The sequence below is a fragment of the Balaenoptera acutorostrata genome, chromosome 14 (genome assembly GCF_949987535.1).
Source record: "Balaenoptera acutorostrata chromosome 14, mBalAcu1.1, whole genome shotgun sequence".
In the NCBI taxonomy this organism is placed as follows: Eukaryota; Metazoa; Chordata; class Mammalia; order Artiodactyla; family Balaenopteridae; genus Balaenoptera; species Balaenoptera acutorostrata.
The window spans coordinates 23115221-23136876 of NC_080077.1; the positions used below are offsets into that span (position 1 = coordinate 23115221).

The 21656-nt window shown below is 35.4% G+C and overlaps 1 protein-coding gene across 1 annotated transcript; it reads left to right on the forward strand.

The window, feature by feature from the left end:
* Positions 1 to 4385: 4385 nt before the first annotated feature.
* On the forward strand, positions 4386 to 20135 carry NMBR (neuromedin B receptor). Its single transcript, XM_007171305.3, is given in 4 exon segments — positions 4386 to 4807; positions 16836 to 17184; positions 19672 to 19947; positions 19950 to 20135. Coding segments are annotated over 4 exon segments (1233 nt in total).
* The last annotated feature ends 1521 nt before the right edge of the window (positions 20136 to 21656 follow it).

Genomic DNA, 21656 nt, shown 5'->3' on the forward strand with positions numbered 1-21656 from the left:
TTTGCACTGCCATTCTAGACATTGTCCTCCCATCCTGGGCTACTCCTGCTTCTATTTGTAGTAATATATCTAACAGCTCTTTTTGATTCAGAGTACAAGCTCCTTCCTACCATTTTGTTCATTCACATTTTCTTAACATTTCTTCCCTTTGGAAGAAATTTAGTTAAAGCTTCTTTACCAGACTAAGAAGCTTACTCTCATTTGCCTTCTCCCTAGAATAAGATATCATGGGGCACCATACTCTTGCAAGAAGGTTTTATCCTCTGAATGACTCTTTGCATTAAAGGTGAATTCTGTTTGTGTTGATTTACCTATGCCTAGTCTCATTTCCCCTAATGATCTCTTTGACCTGGTTGTCCAGTTTTGTTTTATCTACCATATATGTTGTATCCATTGTATTGTAACTGCCTGAGTGAAATTAGGAACCACACTTGCACAGAAAATTTTTCCATTTCCCAAGACAAACTCATGTGGGAGTGGTTACCCCTAAATATACCTTTACTTGTGTGTGCCTGTGGGTCTCCCATAGGCCACCTTGATTGCAAGTAATGTGATCTGCAGTATCTGAGCCCAGTTAGGTTCCCAATGGATTCATGTGCTTTAATAATCTCAGATCTGGTACATATTTTGTCAGATTTATACCTAAGTATTTTATTTTGGTGCGTGCTAGTGTCAATGGTATTGTGTTTTTAATTTCAAATTCCACTTGCTTATTGCTGGTATATAAGAAAGCAATCGACTTTTATAAATTAACCTTATATTCTGCAACCTTGCTGTAATTGCTTATTAGTTGCAGGAGCTCTTTTTGTTGTTGTTGTTGATTTTTTTGGATTTTCTACATAGACAATCATGTCATTCCCTAACAAGGAGTGTTTTATTTCTTCCTTCTTAATCAGTATAACTTTCATTTTCTTTTTTTTCCCTATTGCAGTCCTAGAACTTGCAGTACAATGTTGGATAAAAGTGGTGAAGGAGGACACCCTTTCCTTGCTCTTGACCTTAGTGGGAAAGCTTCTAGTTTTCAATCTTGGTAGAGTTTTCTTCATGCTTCTTCTGCCTGGGATTTGCTTTCTTCAAATTTGAAAAATTTGGGGCCATTTTTTCTTCAAGTATTTAAAAACCTTTTCCTTTCTTTCCTTCAGCGACCTAGTTACAGATATAGTGTGCTGATACTCTGTTCATTATTTTCAGTCTTTTTCCCTCTGTATTTCATTTCAGATAGCTCCTCTTACTATATTATCAAATTCTCTACCTTTTCTTCTCCAGTGTTTGATCTGCTGTTAATCCTGTAAAGTTTATTTTTCATCACAGACGTTGTTTTTATCTCAATATAAATTCAATATATATTTTTTTTATATGCTCCTTGTCTCTCCTTACATGCTAATGCTTTCCTCTTCCTCCTCAAAATGAAATAAGGTTTTGCTAACATTTTTAATGTCTTTATCTACTTATTATATCATCTGTGCCATTATTGGCTTAGTTTAAATTGACTGATTTTGTCCTTATTTTTGGTTGTGGTTTCCAACTTATTTGCATGAATTTGAAACAGCAAGAAATGTTTATATATAGTTCTGAAAAGCATTTGTTCAGTTTAAGGCAATGAAATGTATAATGTATACTTTATAAACATTGAATGCCTTAGTACTAAAAATATATCCTTCAATTATATAGAAATCACATTTTCCCAGGCACTTTTATTCTCTGGGAACAGTGAGATACAATAGACTTTGAAGTCAAATATAATAAGCTTTAAAATGCAGTTTTTCTGATGTCTTTATAAAATTAAGAAAGTTATCTTGTCTCTATGAGTTTTGATTGTCTCATATGTAAAATTAAGATTCAAATACCTACTTCATAGAATATTTATAAATGTTAAATTAGACATGATGCTAAGGAATCTAATATAGTGTATGACACATTGATTTCAAAAAAAAGTTTGTTCCTTCAATAGATATTTATCTCTGATGTATATTGATTCTATACAAATGTGACAACACGTGTACCTATATGTAACTTGGTGATGTGTCTAAATAACACATACATAGTGACAATAACTTTATAACATATTTTAATAAAATATCAGTAAGGCCATCATTATTAACACATTTATTATACTCTCCACTCCTACGAGCCCAAGCCTTTCAGTAAATGCATATGGATTCACTTGAAATGGAAAATATCAGTAATTCAGATGCCTTATTTCTACAATGCTAGGCAATTGGATATTTATTAATCCAGTTTTAGACTAGACATTTTTCTTATCTAAATCCTGAGCATCATCCAGACACAATCAGAAGAGAATACAGCTATGCATACAGCAATTTAGACTAAAATATGTTTTCATATAAAATAGGTTAAAATGTATAGTTGCCGTTTGAAAGGCTGAGAGATTTCAGAATTTAGAAGATTGCTTTGTAGTTAATTTACTTTGCATAATGAGATTGGATGCTAAAAGTGAAAACTTAAATAACTTTGAAGGTAAAATTCCTAGAGACATTTTCAACTTATATGTAGTATTAATTGCCTTGATATCTATGATATATAAAGTTCATTAACACATATTCAAATGTATAAGCATTCTATTTAGCCAACCTCAATAACAGACTATTTTAAGTAATGAAATCCAAGAAGAGTATAATTAGCACTTGTAATTGTGTTAGAAAAACATAAATTGATTACAATGCAAATGTTTACCTTGTCTAATTAAACTATGATAATTAAATGCTGTTCTTGGTCAGCAATATCTGAAAAAATTACTTAAATTTTACAAATGGCTTGGCACTTTTCATCAGCTTATGACTAGATCATTGTAGGTAGTCCTTGACCAATTTTCTTTTTATCATACAATTTTATCCTTTAACCAAGAATTAGCCAGATGTTTTTTCCTAATGTAAATAGTGTTATTTGGCTAACTTCAGAACTGTGCCACTCCTGAGAGGTTTATATTAGACTCAAATGGTGTTAATTTGGAGAGTTATTTTGTTCTATTTAAAACAATGTATCAGACATATATTGAGTATATACTTAGGGGTGGCATTGCTCGGTCATAGACATGCATATGTTCAGCCTTAATAGGTATTGTCAAGCAAGTTTCCAAAAGAAAAAAGCTTGGAATTCACTTTGAAAAATTGTTAATTTCTGCTCAAGTTTAACATAATCGTTGTGACCTAGTAAATCCACGTCTGGAATTCCAATGTGCACCAGAAGACAGGCACATGGATATTTACAGAAACATTATTCAAATTAGCTAAAGCTGTAAAGAATCCAAATGTCAATCAACATTAGAAGGGATACCCGAACAGTGGTATATTTATACTGGAATAGTATACAGCAACGAAAAATACTACACACAAAAATGTGGGTGGATCTCACAGATATAATGTTGAGTAAAAGAAGCTGGACACAAGATTAAACATTTTATGATTTCATTTATATGATGCTCAAAAGCAGGCAAACTAACTTTAGATGATAAAAGGCAGAATGAATAGTGGTGACATTAGGGGATAGTGGTTAGCTTGTAGATTCTGAATGGTGGTTAGACTGAACTTACATTTAAGAATTGTGTACCTTATGCATGCTATATTTCAATAAACTGTAAGTTAAAAAATATTATGCCCGCAGTAGGAAAGTTTCTATATTTGGGGTGAGAAAAGTGGATCAAGGAAGAAAAGTAGGGAGGGAATTCCATTCATTTACTTCCTCTTTTGTCACTCCTTTTCTTTCCTAACTTCAGTGCGAGAGCCTCAGGGACTCACCAGCTCAGCCCCCAAATCCTCAGAGGTTCACAGACTTCTGTCTGGGGCGCCTCCTACTTGGAGGCGGGTAAGAATAGATCTGTATAGGGAGGCAGTGTGCGAAAGAGGACTCAGAGCCCCTCCAATCCCACACAATACAGCAGGAACTGCAGAAACAAGAGCAAAGCTGTGGGACCAGCGAAGTGCCAGCCGCCCCACGCTAGTTCCTAGCGTTTCAGCGGCGGTTCGCTGGACAGCGACAGGATGACGTCCTCCCCTCCCCGAGAAAGGTCTGGCAGGTATTTTAATTAATTCCAGAGGGATAAACCTTTGTTCACAGAAAGGCTGTTCTCCGCTATCCATAAGCGAGAACAAACCGTTGAGGACTGGAACTCAACTTCTTTTTTTTATTTTTTAAATTCGGAGCCAGCAGGAGCCAATGTGCGTGCCCCTCCTAAAGGTGAAGGGCTGGAGCCTGCGGACAGCCTTCTCACCCGGCCCGGTCCTCCTCGGGACAAGGCGGTGTGTGACGCGATCCCCGCGGGAGGTGAACTTGGCAAGAGGGAAATCCATTGAGCCCAAGAGTGCGTTGCACTTTTCAGGGCACCTGGGTGCATGAAAACTCCAGCGGACTCTCCTGGGAAAGAGACCATGCCCCCCGAGTCTCTTTCCAACCTCTCCTGGACCGCGGGCGTGAATCAGAGCGGTTTCGTCGCAGAGGTCTCCGAAAGGGATTTCCTACCCGCCCCGGACGGGACCACTGCGGAGTTCGTGATCCGCTGCGTGATCCCGTCCCTCTACCTGCTCATCATCACAGTGGGCTTGCTGGGCAACATCATGCTGGTGAGGATCTTCATCACCAACAGCGCCATGAGGAGCGTCCCCAACATCTTCATCTCTAACCTGGCCGCTGGCGACGTGCTGCTGCTGCTCACCTGCGTCCCTGTGGATGCTTCCCGCTACTTCTTTGAGGAGTGGATGTTCGGGAAGGTGGGCTGCAAACTCATCCCGGTGATCCAGCTCACCTCCGTGGGGGTGTCCGTGTTCACTCTCACTGCCCTCAGCGCCGACAGGTAAGGGCATAGGTAACGGTGGGTGGCCTAGAAAAGCAGTAGAGAGGGGCAGGGAGTGTATCTGGGGAGAGGAGGGAGAAAGGAAGGGCTGGGGGGAGGAGGGGAGAAGAGAGAGAGACTGTATCTAGGAATTAGAGTAAAAGGAGTTAAAATTGACTGATGTGACGCTTGAAAAATATATAAGAATATCATTATTTTAAAAATAGTTAAAATTGCATTAGTTTAAAAGTAGTTTAAAAATTGCATAGCCTAGCCTTCCCCTGCCCTCCACACACTCTAGGAATCTTTATTATCCATTTCACAGAAAAGCTACAGAATGAATGTGCAACAATCTTGTAGAAGCTTTTTGTATGTCCCTAAAAGCTTAGAGGTTCACTTTCCTTATTTGGTAGTTTAATAACCTGATAGGTAAGACTGTCTGTCTTAATATTAGGGAAATGTTTGATTTTGATTTTTTTTTTTCAAATAAGGAGAAACATCATTTACACTTACTAACTAAATTCTGCTATTTATTTGAAGCAAAAACAACTAGACTAGTACATGTTCTTTAGACATGACTTTATACATTCTTCTTGTTTTAATACCTCAAGTCAAGTGATATATATATATATTTTCCACAAACAGGTAGGTACTAAATTTTAGCATTAAAACAGTGCTGTAAAAATACATCTTTGATATCAAGTCTGCTTTCCACATATTATAAGGGTGGGAAATATCTATTATTCTACCTTGTAGATCAACTAGTTCAAATGTGTTATTTTTCAGGTGAGGATATTGAAGCCCAGGGAATGTAAGTTCCCCTGGCAGAGCTGAGAGGAGAATCCAGTCCTGCTGACTCTTGATCCAGTGCCACTATCCCAGGCTGTCTATAATCATGATTTTGGGCATTTCAGCAGACGAGATGTCTGGATGGGGATGGGGGGAAATGTATAATTAGGCATCATTGTATGGAGTCCTGGTCTAATTCCTTTAGCGGTGCGGTGTTGGCTTAAGCGATTTAAACAATTTAACTTGGATGATTAAGATGGTGTTCATGGCCCTCCTCTTTAATTTACATATTAAATTATTAATGAAAAATGAGTCCATCTAAATTTCCTGGTATTTGCAATAATACCCTTACTTCACTTTGGCATTGAGGAGTTAATCTTCATTGAAGGAAAGACAATGGAATGGAGTCGAGAGCAATTGTCTTTTTAAACTGAATACTATTGACTTTTTAGTTCCTGTAATATTCTCTCTAAAACCACAGTCCTACAAAAACGGGTGACTTTGGGTAAGTTATGCACCTCATTTTGTTTCTATGACACAATTTCTATTATCTTTTAAAAAGTTTTTTGGTATTCCATAATTAAAATGTGACTTTTTAGTTTAGTTGCCCTTCTTTATGGGGCCCATTTTAATTAGAAAGTTTAAAAAATTCTATTTAATGATTAGAATAAAACTTAATGAAGAGTTATCACTATAATAGTTAAAATTATTCTCATTATGCTTTCATTTTTAAAGGTGATATTTGTAGCAAGACCCAGGGCTTGAGTTTATTTCATACTACTTTTCTCAATCTATTTTCATGGAGATTGGTAAATTGGCTCTTACCAAGGTCAGATAAAATGCTATTTATATATTTACTGACTTTTTCAGTTTATGTGTATCACGTACTTCGTAAACACAGCATGGATACTTTAATAACAATGATAAAGAAAGGTGGGTTGTGTCTTCTACTTGGTCCAGAGCCTACTCTTGCCTCTCAGTGTGCATTTTGGAAATTTAAATCAAGGAACTGGAATTACTAGTGATGAAATTACACATTACATTCCAATATTCACTTAAAATTGTTTGGAAATGTTTTGTTATATGTTGTCTACACTTCTATTTTTCTTCTAGAACATAGTAATCAAGTGTTGATTAGTGCTTAATCTCACACTTCATCTCACTAAACGTTTTGATTTCTTGTGGATTTGGAAACAAGTATAAGACTAATTGCACTTAGTACTGTGCTAAGTTCTTTTGTGTGAGTTTTTTATCCTCACAACACTATGAAACAAGCACTATAATTATTACCATTTTAAAGTGAAGAAAACTAAGGCTTGAAATTAAGCAACATTTTCATGATCTCACAGTGATGGAGACATCATTTGAACCCAATTCAAAACCTGGACTCTGTACCATTAAGCCGCATTATTACTTTCCCAGGTATAAGAAATTCCTGATGGCTTTTCTTATTTAATGGCAGACTGAAAAGTTAAGTTTAAAACAAAGCACCCCAGAGTAAAAACAGAAAAATGATTGCAAAAGCTGATTCATTAGATTCAATAGGATGAAAGAATCTTGTAAAATGCAGCTGCAAATAAAAGAAACACCTTGAATTTAAAATAAAGTAGTTGTAGCAATGGAAAAGTAAAAGCAAAGACCCACAAAAACTTCCTATTAGAGTTTTTAAACAACAAATTCAATTGTTTGTTAAACCAAATATCCTATCTTCATGTGATGGCTTAAATATCTTTGCCTAAGAAAATAAAGGTAGAGAGTTTAGAGACAGAATTACAATAATGTAGAGAAAGAAACAGGAAGATAGTTAGATTTTGGAAAGCATATCACAATGTGAAGTGGAGACTTAAATGTTACATATGATTGATGACAGCACTACTGGACAGTAGAGACTTGAAACAAACACAATATTTGTGAATCTATCTTGAGGTTTGAATCACCTTGTTTGATATGGCCAAAGGGTGGTACAGGTGACACTTTTTGGTAATTGTGATTATTAATTCTTGCCATTCCATACTTTTTTGAGGAGCTTCAGCTGATACATCCTTAGGAAAGATCATTTGTGTCCCCTGTAGATGTGCCTCAGAGGCTTATCATAATGAGAATGGGAGGCGGAGAGACAGGGAATGATCTGAAATGGTGATAGTGGTGCTCTAAGTTAATTTTTACTTTTATCTTGGTGAATTTTTTATTACTATTTTGAAAATATACTTCTTTTTCTTGCTTACATTAAATAGCTGCCTAAAAGTATTTGCATATTCTCTGTTGTATCATGTTTCTAACAGTTTTACACACACACACATACACACACACACTTACACACACACATTCCCACCCCCTACTGTTGGGACATGTGTGCTGTGATACCGTGTAGGAGGGTCCTTATAAGCCCTACTTTTCTTATTGTTGTCATTTTCATATCTCCTTCATTATCTATTATAATAGCTGTATTTCCAAATTTAGAATATTATTTCTTTGATTCTTGAAGACCTTTTGGTGTCTAAAAACCCGTAATTAAAATGCAAGGAACTTTTAAGAATTTCTCCTTTTTCCTTTACAGGAAAAAATTTTCACAGATTCCTAGAGCTAAATTATAAACTTTTAATTTTATATATTTACAAAGGTAAAACTAGGTATCAACTTCTTATTTTGCTTTTTATAAAACTGTTAACTAAAATGCATTTCTAAGTTAAATTTTAAAAATCTGTAAGACAATGAAAATGAAATTAATATTAATTTAATGTACCAGGTTATGTTGTTTTTCTGACACTAAACAGCCAATGTTGGATTAAATGCAAAAATAATAGTGCACCAAATCTAATGTGCTCATGTATTTATAATTTCAAGCTTTTGTTTGCTAGTTAGGATAATCTTATTTAATTCCACAACTGAGCTAGTTCCCTTAACTGTGAACCTTGAATTGTTAACATTATTTGGATATTATACCTATGCAAACAGTTTTCTTTGGTATAATTATTTATTAAAGTATTGAAACATATCAAATGTGGCCCCTAGGTCTAACACTCCCTAGCACTTATGAAGTTTTTTCATCAGTCTCTGTCCAGAGGTGAGAGGGAGTGCCGTTATCTGTTTGCTGGTTTCTCACCAAAACTCCTGACTGAAGCTCAGATCTGATTAACCACCTGGCCGTGATTGGAGATGCTTTCTGCTTTGGTCCATAGCCTTGGACAGTACCCTGAGAAGGCCTTGCCTCTCAGTGGATTCTGAGATTGGTGCTCAGAGTGTGCTTCTAAGCTCTTTTGGGGAGAGTTCTGATTGACCATACATACCCAAGAAAATCACTTGCACTCACCCTACAGATAACCCATGTTAACAGAATGGTGACTTATTTATTTTCAACTTGTTCCAAAAGAATTTAAGGCAGTTTAAAAATAAAGATACAAACAACATACAATAGGAATAAAAAAAGGGAGGAAAACCAGATATAGGGAAAATAAAAGGTGAAAAATATAAGGTGACCCATACTTTGACAAAATTTGACCCATCCATTTGTCTGAGAGCTTCCTAGCTGCCAATTCGAAAAGGAAAATTTGTTTTGCATAACAAGTGCTCAGTTGTTATTTTTACATAACCATAGAGACAGGATGAATTGTAATCTGCACAATGTACTAGTTTTTAATTTGAAAAATAAACTGAATAAATCTTCAATAAATCAGATTTCTTTTCCTCATTAGTCTCAAGTACTTCTAGATTATTTCCCTTTCCTTTCTCCTTAGAAGGAATCTCACATATTGAGTGGGAGAGATGCTGTATAATTCTCACAATATTCCCACTATTGCCATAATTTATATATTACCTTACAGTTTCTGAAGATTATTTATCCAGCTCAATCTGAAACCTTTGGGACACACTATAAATAAGGAAGGAACACACCTGGTTGGGGGTTATGGCATCTCGGTGCTAGTCCTGCATCTGTTATGTCCAAATGTTCTAGTTGGAAAAAAATGATAAAACAGCACAAAACTCATGCCCATAAGGCAACATTTTCCCCATTTGCAAAATAAGAATAATGTCTTTAGCTGTAGAGGTGAGGGACCTAAGATAGGATCCTATTGGCTCCTTGAATACTGAGCAGAGAGAGACCCAAAGAAGAGAAGGGACACTAGTAACTGGTGGGGCCGCTCAGTGCATTGCTTCACTGCTCTGCCCGTCGCACTGTTCCACGTGACCACATCTCAGACAAGTCTCTCATTTAACCATTTATGCTGGTTCTATTTGCCTGCTTCTCTGTGGAAACGAGGCCCTTCTAAGATATACCTTTCAGTCTTTTGCCTGTAGCGATGCATTTAAATAGTGACATCTGTTCTGGCTGAGCCATGAGGTCAGAGAGTGAAGTTCAACACTTTCCTTATTGTTAGTTGTCACAAGCAGTACAGTTCCCATTTGCGTATTTCAAAACCCAAAATAACAGTTTATTCTGGTCCTTCCAATTACTGATTGGTCAGGAGGGTTTGACCAATTTCCAAGGCCTTTAATAATTTTAATTGCATTTTTTATTTGCTCACTCTTTTTTTTTTTAAATTTATTTTATTTATTTATTTATTTATTCATTTAATTTTTTTTTTGGCTGTGCTGGGTCTTCGGTTCGTGCGAGGGCTTTCTCTAGTTGCGGCAAGTGGGGGCCACTCTTCATCGCGGTGCGGGGACCGCTCTTCATCGCGGTGCGCGGGCCTTTCACTATCGCGGCCCCTCCCGTTGCGGGGCACAGGCTCCAGACGCGCAGGCTCAGCAGCTGTGGCTCACGGGCCCAGCTGCTCCGTGGCATGTGGGATCTTCCCAGACCAGGGCTCGAACCCGTGTCCCCTGCATTAGCAGGCAGATTCTCAACCACTGCGCCACCAGGGAAGCCCTATTTGCTCACTCTTAACAAGTTCTTAGTTAAAAGTTTTTAGTTAGTCCTTATTTCTTTATTAATTGCATTTTTGGAAAAATTGATGCTGATATGAAGTGTAGAAGATTTTCTTCTGGAAAGAGTTTATCCAATATTTAGTACAAGATAAATAGTAATATGCTATACTTGTATATTTTCAGTGCATTATTATTTTTACTTTTGAATCAATGTATAGGTTTAAACAATATTTTATGTAACCGTTAGATTATTTTCAGCTCTTTGGAGAACCCCACCTACATCCCAAATGTACTGACAATCTGGCATTTGGAAAATTCATTTATTTTCTACACAAAAGGACACAAGTCTTCATTAAATTTCCCTTTTTTATTGCTTGCTGTTATTTTCTGTTCTTTTGTCCTTATTTATTTCCATTTGACCAAGTTTATTTTCAGTTTCAATCCATGCTCTAAAGTGATGACCCGGCTTAATATTGCTGGCTTCAAACTTAATGAGCTGTTTCTTAACTCATTGTTTTAATTATTGATACAAAATATTAAATGTCATTAGAGCCATAGCCTACTCCTCATGAAAACTACTGATTTATTAAGGTTCTGGGCAGTAGCTTCTATTTTCAGTTATTCATAGGTCTTCATGGGGAGCAAAAATAAACACCAAACTTTTACTTCATCCTAACACTTCCCTTGATTCATCTATTTGTCATTAAGTTTTTATTTTTCCTTATGGAGATTTTCATTAAGAATATTTTTTCAACTTCCAATGTAGACCTTCTCTACTTTATTATTTGAGGAGATTTGGGGGAACTCTTTTGAAAATTAAAACTTTAATGATTGTGATTTAATTCAAATTAATTTTTGGAAAAGGACCACATTTTCAGAGAGAACCAAACATAAAACATCTCATTAGGAATCAGTTTTGGATTATGAAAGCACAACCTAGAGTTGATTATAGACATTTATATAGATTCTGTGAAAATTCAGTTTTTAGAGATAACTTTAAAAAATATGAAATGTTATTTGCTAGCACTGTTGAGGCTTAGTTTCTCCACCGTAAAAACGTCTTTCCTGTTAAAAATACTATTGACTTTAAAAGGACAAGGAGGTCAAATGTCTAAAAATAGATAGATTAGATAAAGCATTTGATTCTTCAGTTGCTTTGATTCTTCATATTCTCTGCAATGTGCTATCATTGAAAAAAATATAGAATCTGTAGTCACAAGATGTAGGTGTGAATCCTGAGTCATCTGCTTACTGGCTCTGTGATCATTTGAACATCATTTAATCCCTTAGTTTTGATGAGTTTTTCTGCAAAATGGGTACACTAATCAGTTGTACTGCACAGAATTATTTTATCAAATGAAACAATTCATATAAAAGCATTTTAAAACTGTGGGTTGCTGTGTAACTACTTCTACTGTTTTACCTATGTGTCAGATGAAAAATGATTCATTAATTCAAATCAATATTTACTCACACATGCAGTTAATTATCAGGAAACAGGCATTGAAGTGGAAAGCAAAATGACCTTATTGTAAAATTATAAAGATGATCTCTCTGCCTTCTATAGTCTTCCTTCAATTCTTTTAATCGTAGACTGGCTAGTTCCAACATGTTGCCTTCATCAACATGACTTGTCATTGTCATTCTCCTTATTAAACATTCATGTCATTTAAGTCATACATTTTAATGGGTTAAAAACAAAGTGATTTTTTTTGAGGAAAGAACAGATAAACTTTCTGACCCTTCTGTAATTGGATCCAGTATTTTTCAGCTTTTCCAAAGTGACATCCCACATTTTACATTAATTTTAAATGGTTATTTACAGTATTAGACATTTTATTGTATGAAAAAATGTATTTTTAAATTAAAATTTTAATAATTTCATTCAGAATAAGTTTTGCTGTGGATTAATACTCTTAAAACATTTGAACATTATTTAATCCCTTAGTCTCATTGAGTTTTTCTGTAAAATGGATACACTAATCAGTTTTACTGCACAGGATTATTTTATCAAATGAAACAAGTAATGTGAAAGCATTTTTAAACTGTGGGTATCAATACTCTTAAAACATGATGTGACATGTAGAGCAGAAACTAACACTACATTGTAAAGCAACTATACTCCAATAAAAATTAAAAAACAGAAACATGATGTGACATACTGTAAAGGGTAAGCAACTGAATCTTCAAACACCAAACTTCTGCTGGATTCCGGTTTCTCTCCACCCATTGCACTAGAAACCCTCACGTTGTGGAAAGATGCTCACTGCGGAAGTCAGTCTTGAAAGGTGGTTTCTAAACCTGGCTTATGTTCAGAATCCCTTGACAATCTTACAAAATGCAGAATCTCACATTTTACATCCTAGAGACTCTGCACCAGTAAATCTAGGGAGAAACCTAATACTCTCTGTCTTTTGTCAGTTCTCTGGGTGATTCTGAAGATTGATCCAGCTTGGATATCACTAGACTAGACTGTGTCTTCATCTTCCACTTCCATTCTCACCTCGACCTGTTATGCAACTACCTCCATTCTCTTACCAAAACTGCTCATAATGCATGATCTCCTTGTTGCTTAGACCACATTTCCTTATTAGTTCAACAAACATTCATTCAGAACCTACTGTGGGTCAGGCATTGTGTTATATTCTTTAGATACAACAGCGAGCAAGACCCAGGATCTGGTTTCAAGGAGTTTTCTCTTTACTTTTAGAGTATTGGACACAGAGGTCTACACTTCTTTTTTGAAATTGTCTCTCTCTCTTGCTTCCACAATACCCTTTCTGCTTCTGTTGGTCAGATTGTTCACATTTAGACTCCTTGTTGGTCTCTGATAAATAAAAGTCTGAAAAAGAAAAAAAAAAAGGATGGGTAGTGTAACTAGAAAGGTTTGCAGAGATGTGTCAATGGAGATTTTGAGATATTGCAATGAATTTGTATGAGCTAAAAATGATCTAATTTTCTTTATATATTTTGTGATATGGTTCAATTTAATTATCTCTTCACATTAAATTTAGACTGTACACAGATATGATAAGCAAGATTTAAAACAGGAATTAATGAAGAAGCATATCTATTTATTGATATTTAATATGTGAATCATGATTATGCTCTCTTTATAAGTCTTTTTGTTGGCTATTGTCTAGTTTTCAGTTAGGGATATCTTTCCAATACTATCTGAAAGAAAAGTTCCAGCTTTTTAAACCTACCTATTAACACTACTAAATTCAATGAGATAGTTTTTACACTGAGGGACTGTTTCATCCTTAATTTTTTCACGAATATTTGAAGGAAGCATGACTAAACATGTTCATGTTAATTTGAATTGTACTGTTTTTGCTTCTTATCCTTTTAAAGATGCAAATAAAACATTGATTGGTGTATAACCTATGACAATTTGAAGCTATGTTTTAGTACTAACAATGACACTTCAGTAATCTGTTGTTTTAAACTATGATTTCTGGCCTTATAGAATTAGTAGTCCACCCCTATCAGCCACATGTATGTTATTTAGGGGAAGATCCATGAGGTCCATTTTCCCTTTCTTGCAGGGGGTGGCTAAGAATCATTCCTGTTGAAAGGCCTTCTCTATCCATGTCCTGTGCTCCCACTAGGCTTCTTACTTCTAAACCAAGAATTCTGGATCTGTTGCTAGCTCTACTTTGGCAATCTTATCAGAATGAGAGAGTTATAACTTCCATTCCTATCTGAAGTTTCCCCAACATCCTTTGTAGTTGTAGTGCTTCTGCAATAGCATATGCTTCAACGTGGGGTGAGAGTGAGGGTAAGGAGTGACGTTTTTCTCCTCCTTTTTAAATCCATGAAGGAAAGTTCAGAATATTCTTTGTTGATTCTGACTAACAAGGAAGGCTAGTCAACCAATTTGTGGTGATCAACAGTCCCCCAAATCTCTCTGTTCTTTCCCTTCCTCTTCCACATACAAAAGAATTTATAGTTAGATTTTGGTAATTTGATCTTAAATATGAATTGGAAGGCAGCAAATATATAACTTTTGAGGCAAGATTCTAGCATAAAGAGATCAAAGAAATAAAAAAATCTTGGAACTATTCTAGAAAGAGAAGGAAATTAAACATCTTTTTGTCTTAGTTCCATAGGTACTTAACAAGAATATACATCCCTAATGTAAGAATAAGGTCTATGCAAAGAAATGACTTGAAAACTAGAAAGAACTTCTAGGAATTATAAATATGATAGCAGAAATAAAAATTCAGAATGAAGAATGGAAGTTAAAGCTAATAAAATACCTCAGAAAGTAAAACCAAGGAAAGGTGATGATGAGCTTGATAAAGTGAAAAACTAAGAAAGAAATAGTACTGAGATTCAAGCACCAGGGCTCCAATTATTCATGAAGGTGGTAAAAAGAAAATTTAGAGAAAAAATAAATTCAGGTACTTGGAAAATCATGCAAATGAAAAAAATGACCAAGTAGCAACTCTGGGAAAGTCAGACATGTGTATAAGAAAGAAAACATCATCATAATATACTACTTAACTCTGCAGTTAGAAGTATTTGTTTAGCCATAGTAATATTGTATTGGCTATTTTGTAAATATTTAATATATCTTACTAAATCAGGAAGTTAGGAATGAAGGGAATAAAGGTAGTATAAGAGAAAAGAATCTTCAATTACCATAATTGGATGTCAAGAGCTAATGTCTATAATATTTAATTCAAGAGACAATGGCAGAAGTACATTTCTTAGACATAAGGAAGTAATGATTTGAAATTTGTTTTAACTCAGGAGTGAGACCTGAGATGGAACGAGAGACTTCTACTTTTCTTTTTAGGACTCTCAGTGCTCTCTGATTTAAAAAACAAACCAACCTTTTTGAATTTATTCATCTGATAAAAAGTTTAGAAAAGCAGAAAAAATAGCTCATTCTAGTTACTGATTGTAATTCATTCAGCTTCTTAAATACATACAATTAAGCAGAATAGGAGAAAGGAACTCATGCCTGTTGAGTTCTGCCATGTGCGAAGTCTGGGTAAAATGCATTATGCTTGCAACTTTATTTAATTGGGGGTGGAAGCCGCTTGCTCTTGCTTTGCTCTAATTTCTATATGTTTCTTGGGAAGACCCTGTAGATGAAAATGTGAACTATCTTTCTCCTGTTGAGGGTCTGGGAATGACACTTGGTGCAAGTCAAGAAGGAGAAAGAGAGGCTCCCCTCGGAAAGGTATTGAAGCTGGGGGCTGCTCCTCTCCCATGGGCAATGAGACGCATCTTTACAGAACCTAAGAAGGAGACTTTATCTGCTTGTTATGTAGCTTGAAATATTCTGAATTTTTAGAATATCAGACTAATTCAAATGTAAATAAGGAGAAGGTACAGGTTCATGGCATGGCTAATATCTGCTAGGTGCCAGGCATTGTAATAGGTGTTCTATACAGTTTTTCTAATCACAAAACTTTGAGGGTGGTGTTTTTATCCCCACCTTACAGATGAAGAAAAAGATCTTAAGTGATTTTCCAAAGGATATCAGAGATGAGATAGCAGTGCAGACTTGTCTGACTAAAATCACTTTCTGCTGTATCTTGTTAACCTCCTAGGTATACCGTAACCTGAAATACTTTTAAAGACAGATATAAGTAATTTGAGGTTTACATACAATTTTGCTCGGTTTGTATTTTTATTACCTTTCTTAATAGTCATGTGTAATTGAATGAGGTGTAGAGGCTTGGATTGTTTAAGCCATTGTGTCCTGGAGTGTGGTTCATTTATCACTACGATGGTGTTAGGTGGGAGGAGAGAAGACTGCATGAGGTCTTGACATTAAAGAAATTTGAACTGTAAAGACAGAATGTTATTCCATTTTCAGTTCTTTTCATCCTTATGACTGAATTAGGGAGAAAATCCCAGTCTGGATTAGTCTCTAAGATTTCTTAATGTCCTTAGGAAAAAAAAGGTAGGAGACCCAGCCTCAAAAGCTCTAGAAGAGTATCCAGGTAAATTTTAATAATACTATTTTGTGAACATTTTATATTTTATGGTTATTGTATATTATAGCAATTTCAGTAGTAATAGATTTTTTGGAAATAAAAGTATTTAAATAAAAATATTCAGTATACAATGATACTTGTAGTACATGTAGATTTAGAAAATACTTGTGAAGGAGGTAAGCAAATTACTGCAATTTGGGAAATGACAATTTAAAATATTTGCTTTTCTCTTCATGTCTTCTGTGCTAATAAGCAGTGGAATGACTTGTAGACAGAGGGACACCAAGGATCTTAGTTATTCCACACACTACGTAACGGCCTGGGGAAAAAGGGGTGTTGGCACCTCTCTTTTAGTAAGATCTCTCTCTCTCTCTTTTCCTTTCTCTTTTTAATTTTTCTTTCTTAAGAGAGTAATTTGAAATGTATTATCTGCCCAGGTACAGAGCCATTGTAAACCCCATGGATATCCAAACATCAGGGGCGGTGCTGTGGACCTGTGTGAAGGCCGTGGGTATCTGGGTGGTCTCGGTGCTGTTGGCTGTTCCAGAAGCCGTGTTTTCCCAAGTGGCGCACATCGGTGGCTTGGATAACGGCAGCTTCACGGCGTGTATACCCTACCCTCAGACTGATGAATTACATCCAAAGATTCATTCAGTGCTCATCTTCTTGGTCTACTTCCTTATACCACTTGTTATTATTAGCATTTATTATTATCATATTGCGAGGACCTTAATTAAAAGTGCACATAATCTTCCGGGAGAATACAATGAACATACCAAAAAACAGGTAAGCTCGGTAGGTGTGTGTGTTGGGGGCAAGCTGGTCAGAAGCAGTAAGTGCTATTTTGAGTTCTATTTCATGGGCTTTCAATATCAGGAATGATTAGAACAGTCAGAAGGGCACTGGGACACGCACTAGCCTGAACTAGAAGGGATGTTGGGGGTTCTCTAATATGTGGCCATGTGTTAGCTCTAAAAGCCCACTGAGGTCCAGCTTATCTGACATCTGGGCCTAGGCTCATTTGAAATTAATGTCTCTGGTGGCTTTTCTTTATGTGCAAATGTTTATGCAAAGAAACACATAACAAACCAGAAAAGAATTTCACATTGTAAGTATATATTTATTCAATTATTTTTTCTTCTCCCATTAGCTCACTGAAGATGACAGAAAGTCTGGGGGAAGGATGCATCAGGAAAGGACTGTAGGACACTGCTGGGGTCTGGGGATGAGGTTTGGCTAAGATGCCAAAATGAGAGCCTGGGAACAGAGGGCAGCAGAGCAATAGTGAGAGTGATCAGAGGTGGGCTGGTGCTGAAGTAGGACTTGGACTAATTCAACTTTATAGCTTTTCCGATAAATAAATATTATATACTAATTTTAAAACTACGACCTGCACCTTACGTACTTCTTCTTCTCTAAAGAATACATAGTACTAATGTAAGGTAAAACCAGTTGCGTTAATCTACAAAAAGATGGAAATACTGCAGTTATGGGACAGTTTCAAGTTGTACGTTTGTGCACTCCTAGTGAGGAACTTCTTCCAAAGGGTTCTGTAGGTACGGGGAGGTCATGGGTGCCTGCTCCCCAGTTTGAATGAAAATTAGGTGAATCACAGATGATTAAAATTTGATGGGCTGTAGATGGAGGCACAGGCTGGGGCTTTGGGCACTAAATCTGGTTAAGGTTTTTCTGTGCAGATGGTGACCTCTATTTATTGATGTCCATAAACATCAGTGATCCACATCTGCTTTAAAGGCTTAAAAAATAACCAGTCATTAAAGTAATTATTAGAAAAAGTAATATATTTATTACCTCAATACCTGGCATCATTGAAGCAAAAATGTCTGGGTCACAGGCTCACTGTACTTTTCCCTTTATATACAATCCTTTTATTCAGAGCTCTGTGATCCAATTTGTATCTCAGTTTGGGTATCTGAGTTTTTGCTTTGGTTTCTAAAGTTGAGTTCCTCTGACCGTCCCCACCTCCACTTTTTTGTTTTTCAGTGGCCTTAGTTCTGACTTTTGTGCGCGTGTGTGTATGTGAATTTTCCTATTGGGATTTATAAACTCTGGCTGGGTAACTGGGCTTGACATCTGCCAAGAAGTAATCTTAATGCTAACAGCCTACCTATACATTTGAATCTCCAAGTATAGACTGCTGTGAAATTCTTGCACCTATGCTCCACCTGCTAGGGAGGACTGTGCTTAGTAATGTAAATTTCACATCCACCTCATTTATAAGGCCAAGTTGCCTAATTTATGCCACTGGGATACATCTGGAGCATCACATTCTGCTTCTTGAACTAGATTCCTTTTCACTTGCACCTGTGTTTACTGTCACCATTCACTACTACTTACTCCCCAGTGTCAGATCTGTTTCAATCCTAAACCTTTCCAGACTTCTCTGGTATATTCTAGTTAACCACCAATAGTTTTAGCTCAGAAAATATGTTGTCGACTATAAATATCTTTGTAAATTATGTTTTCACTTTCATGTTACCTTATTTAAATATTCAAACAAATTAAACAAATGTGAGCTAAACTTTGGACTCTAGATGTTAGAAAATGATTTTTAGATTTAAAAAGATTAATGTCCCATATTTGAATTTTGTCTGTTTATCACATTCCTGAAGACCTTCTTATAAAACAGTAAACATAGGAGGTGAATTTTATGAAAAGATAGAAAATGTTTTTATTTTTATTTTAAGGTTAGACAGCCTAACATAGTAATGTTTATAGAAATGACAATTACGTCAGATTCTTTTGATTTATGAGAGTCAGGAGTTTAAATTAAATCTCAAGGTTTTTTTTTTTTGTGGATAAGGGTTTTAAGAAAGTCATGCCCTTTTTCAATAAATCAGTATTTCTTATTTAAAATAGTCTGATTTAAAAATTTTCTAAGCTTGAATATATTCTGTGGTTTATTAATTCAATGGATTTAATACAAACAAATGATTTATATTTATAGCAATCACAATAAGACTTTAAGCAAAAGAAGAAGAGTTAAAAATAAGAAAATTTTCAAGATCACAGTTTTAACACGAAGACATACCCATTTATAAACTGTCAAATATTTAAAAGTGAAATTAGTATAGTGACCAAAATAGGCTTCATCAAATTGGTAAAATCATTACTTTGACTAGGAAAATCCTTTTTGTGATTTTGGATGCATTTGCGTGCTAAGTTTTACATCTTTTGTACCATGATGTGTTTTAGAATGTGTCTGCCTCCGTTTTCATTTTAATCAGTGGGACTATTTCCTTATATTTGCAGATGGAAACACGGAAACGCCTGGCCAAAATTGTGCTGGTCTTTGTGTGTTGCTTTGTCTTCTGCTGGTTTCCAAATCACATCCTTTACATGTATAGGTCTTTCAACTATAATGAGATTGACCCATCTCTAGGCCACATGATTGTCACCTTAGTGGCCCGGGTTCTGAGCTTTTGCAGTTCTTGTGTCAATCCATTTGCTCTTTATCTGCTCAGTGAAAGCTTCAGGAGGCACTTCAATAGCCAGCTCTGTTGTGGAAGGAAGTCCTATCGAGAGACTACCAAGTCCTATCAAGCACCTACCTACTCAGCTCCTCCGCAGTGCGCATGACATCCCTGAAAAAAAAATCTAAGAACATGGTGACCAAATCTGTATTACTTAGTGGGCACAATGTGAAGCAGGAAATGGCACTGCGATTTTGGCCATTCAACTCACTACCTGAAAAGAACTTACTCTCTATTGAGTAAAGCAAAGCTAAACAACTTTTTTTTCTTACTATATCTCAGCTAATTCATTAAACAGTTTAATGATTGACTCAGAAAAGGCAAGTCAAACAGAGTTACCATTTTTCACTGAACAAGACTTTAAATGACATTAAAAATATATGTATTACTCACATTAAAAGTGATTCAAAAAGCAATATATCTGTATTGATCTATGTGTATAAGTCAATATTGCTTCAATATTGAAGTTGTTCCTAGAGCCAACCTAGCACATTTATCTTAAATTTGTTTTATTCGGGAGCATGAAATAAATTTCTTTATTGACTCAGTGATTCAATGAGTATAATATTCAAACTCCAAATATCTGAAATACAAGTCATATTTTCCTGGTGAATTTTATTCATAACTAGTGCCTGTATATATCTCCTTTGTTTGAATAAACTAATAGAAAATTCAAAAGGTGGAGCAAATCTTTTTATGATTAATCATAATTTATAGAAATAGTTTATATCTGTAACTTCTCAGTATGTGATTAAAATGTATGATGACATTTGTATTATGCATAGTGAAATAGATATCATCTGAATATGATCTGAATGTAAAATAGGTATCATATGTCCTAAACTGTAAAACTATGACTCAGAAATTGGCATGGCCATCTTTGTATACATTGCTAAATCCCTGGATATTTGGGTCATTCTGTGTAGCTGTGATGAGATATATGTAATTCTGCTGAGTTCAACCATTTAATGAGTTCAACCATCCTTTTTTGCAATAGCACCTGACAAGTGTATATAAAATCTACTTGGGAAGTTTACTCTGCATAGTATCACAGTCATCTCTGAATAATTTTGGATTAAAATTTTAAATAAAGGAACATTTAAAATATTTACGATGGTCTTTCAAAAAAATACACAAAGTAATATGTCACACTTATACAGTGTAACATTAGTAGCATTTGTCAAACATTAGTAGTAGTCCTAGTTCATCCAGTATTACTCACCTAACAATTACATGGAAGGAAAGACTTAAACAAAACATGAATCCCTAATGTTTTCATGTCACCTGTAATTTGATGAATAAGTTATAATTTATTAATATATTCTCAATATTTAATATTACATTAATTAGTTCTTATTTGCAATATTGCAAGATTTGGAATCCAAATAATTAACAAAACATTTTCCATTTTAATAAACATCAATTGTTATTAAAATTAAACAAAAAATAAAGAAAGTTAAAGAGGATTCCACAGCCATGTGGGAGAGGTAAGATTTAAAAACCAGACACCATACTATGGTGCATGCACCCACTAATCCATCATCTCTCAATTTCTTTCTTTCTTTATTGACTTTCTCCTATCTCTAATAGTTGTTCTTAACCTTTAGGAAAGTTGGAGAGCCACTCATCAGAGAGGTGTAAAATATCGCACACAAATTTTATATTGACTCTGGGTATTTTATAAATCTTTCAAGTCTCATCCATTAAAATCTAAAGAACCATGGGTTTCTGGGTGAGAATCCTTGGTCAATGCAGAACCATTCT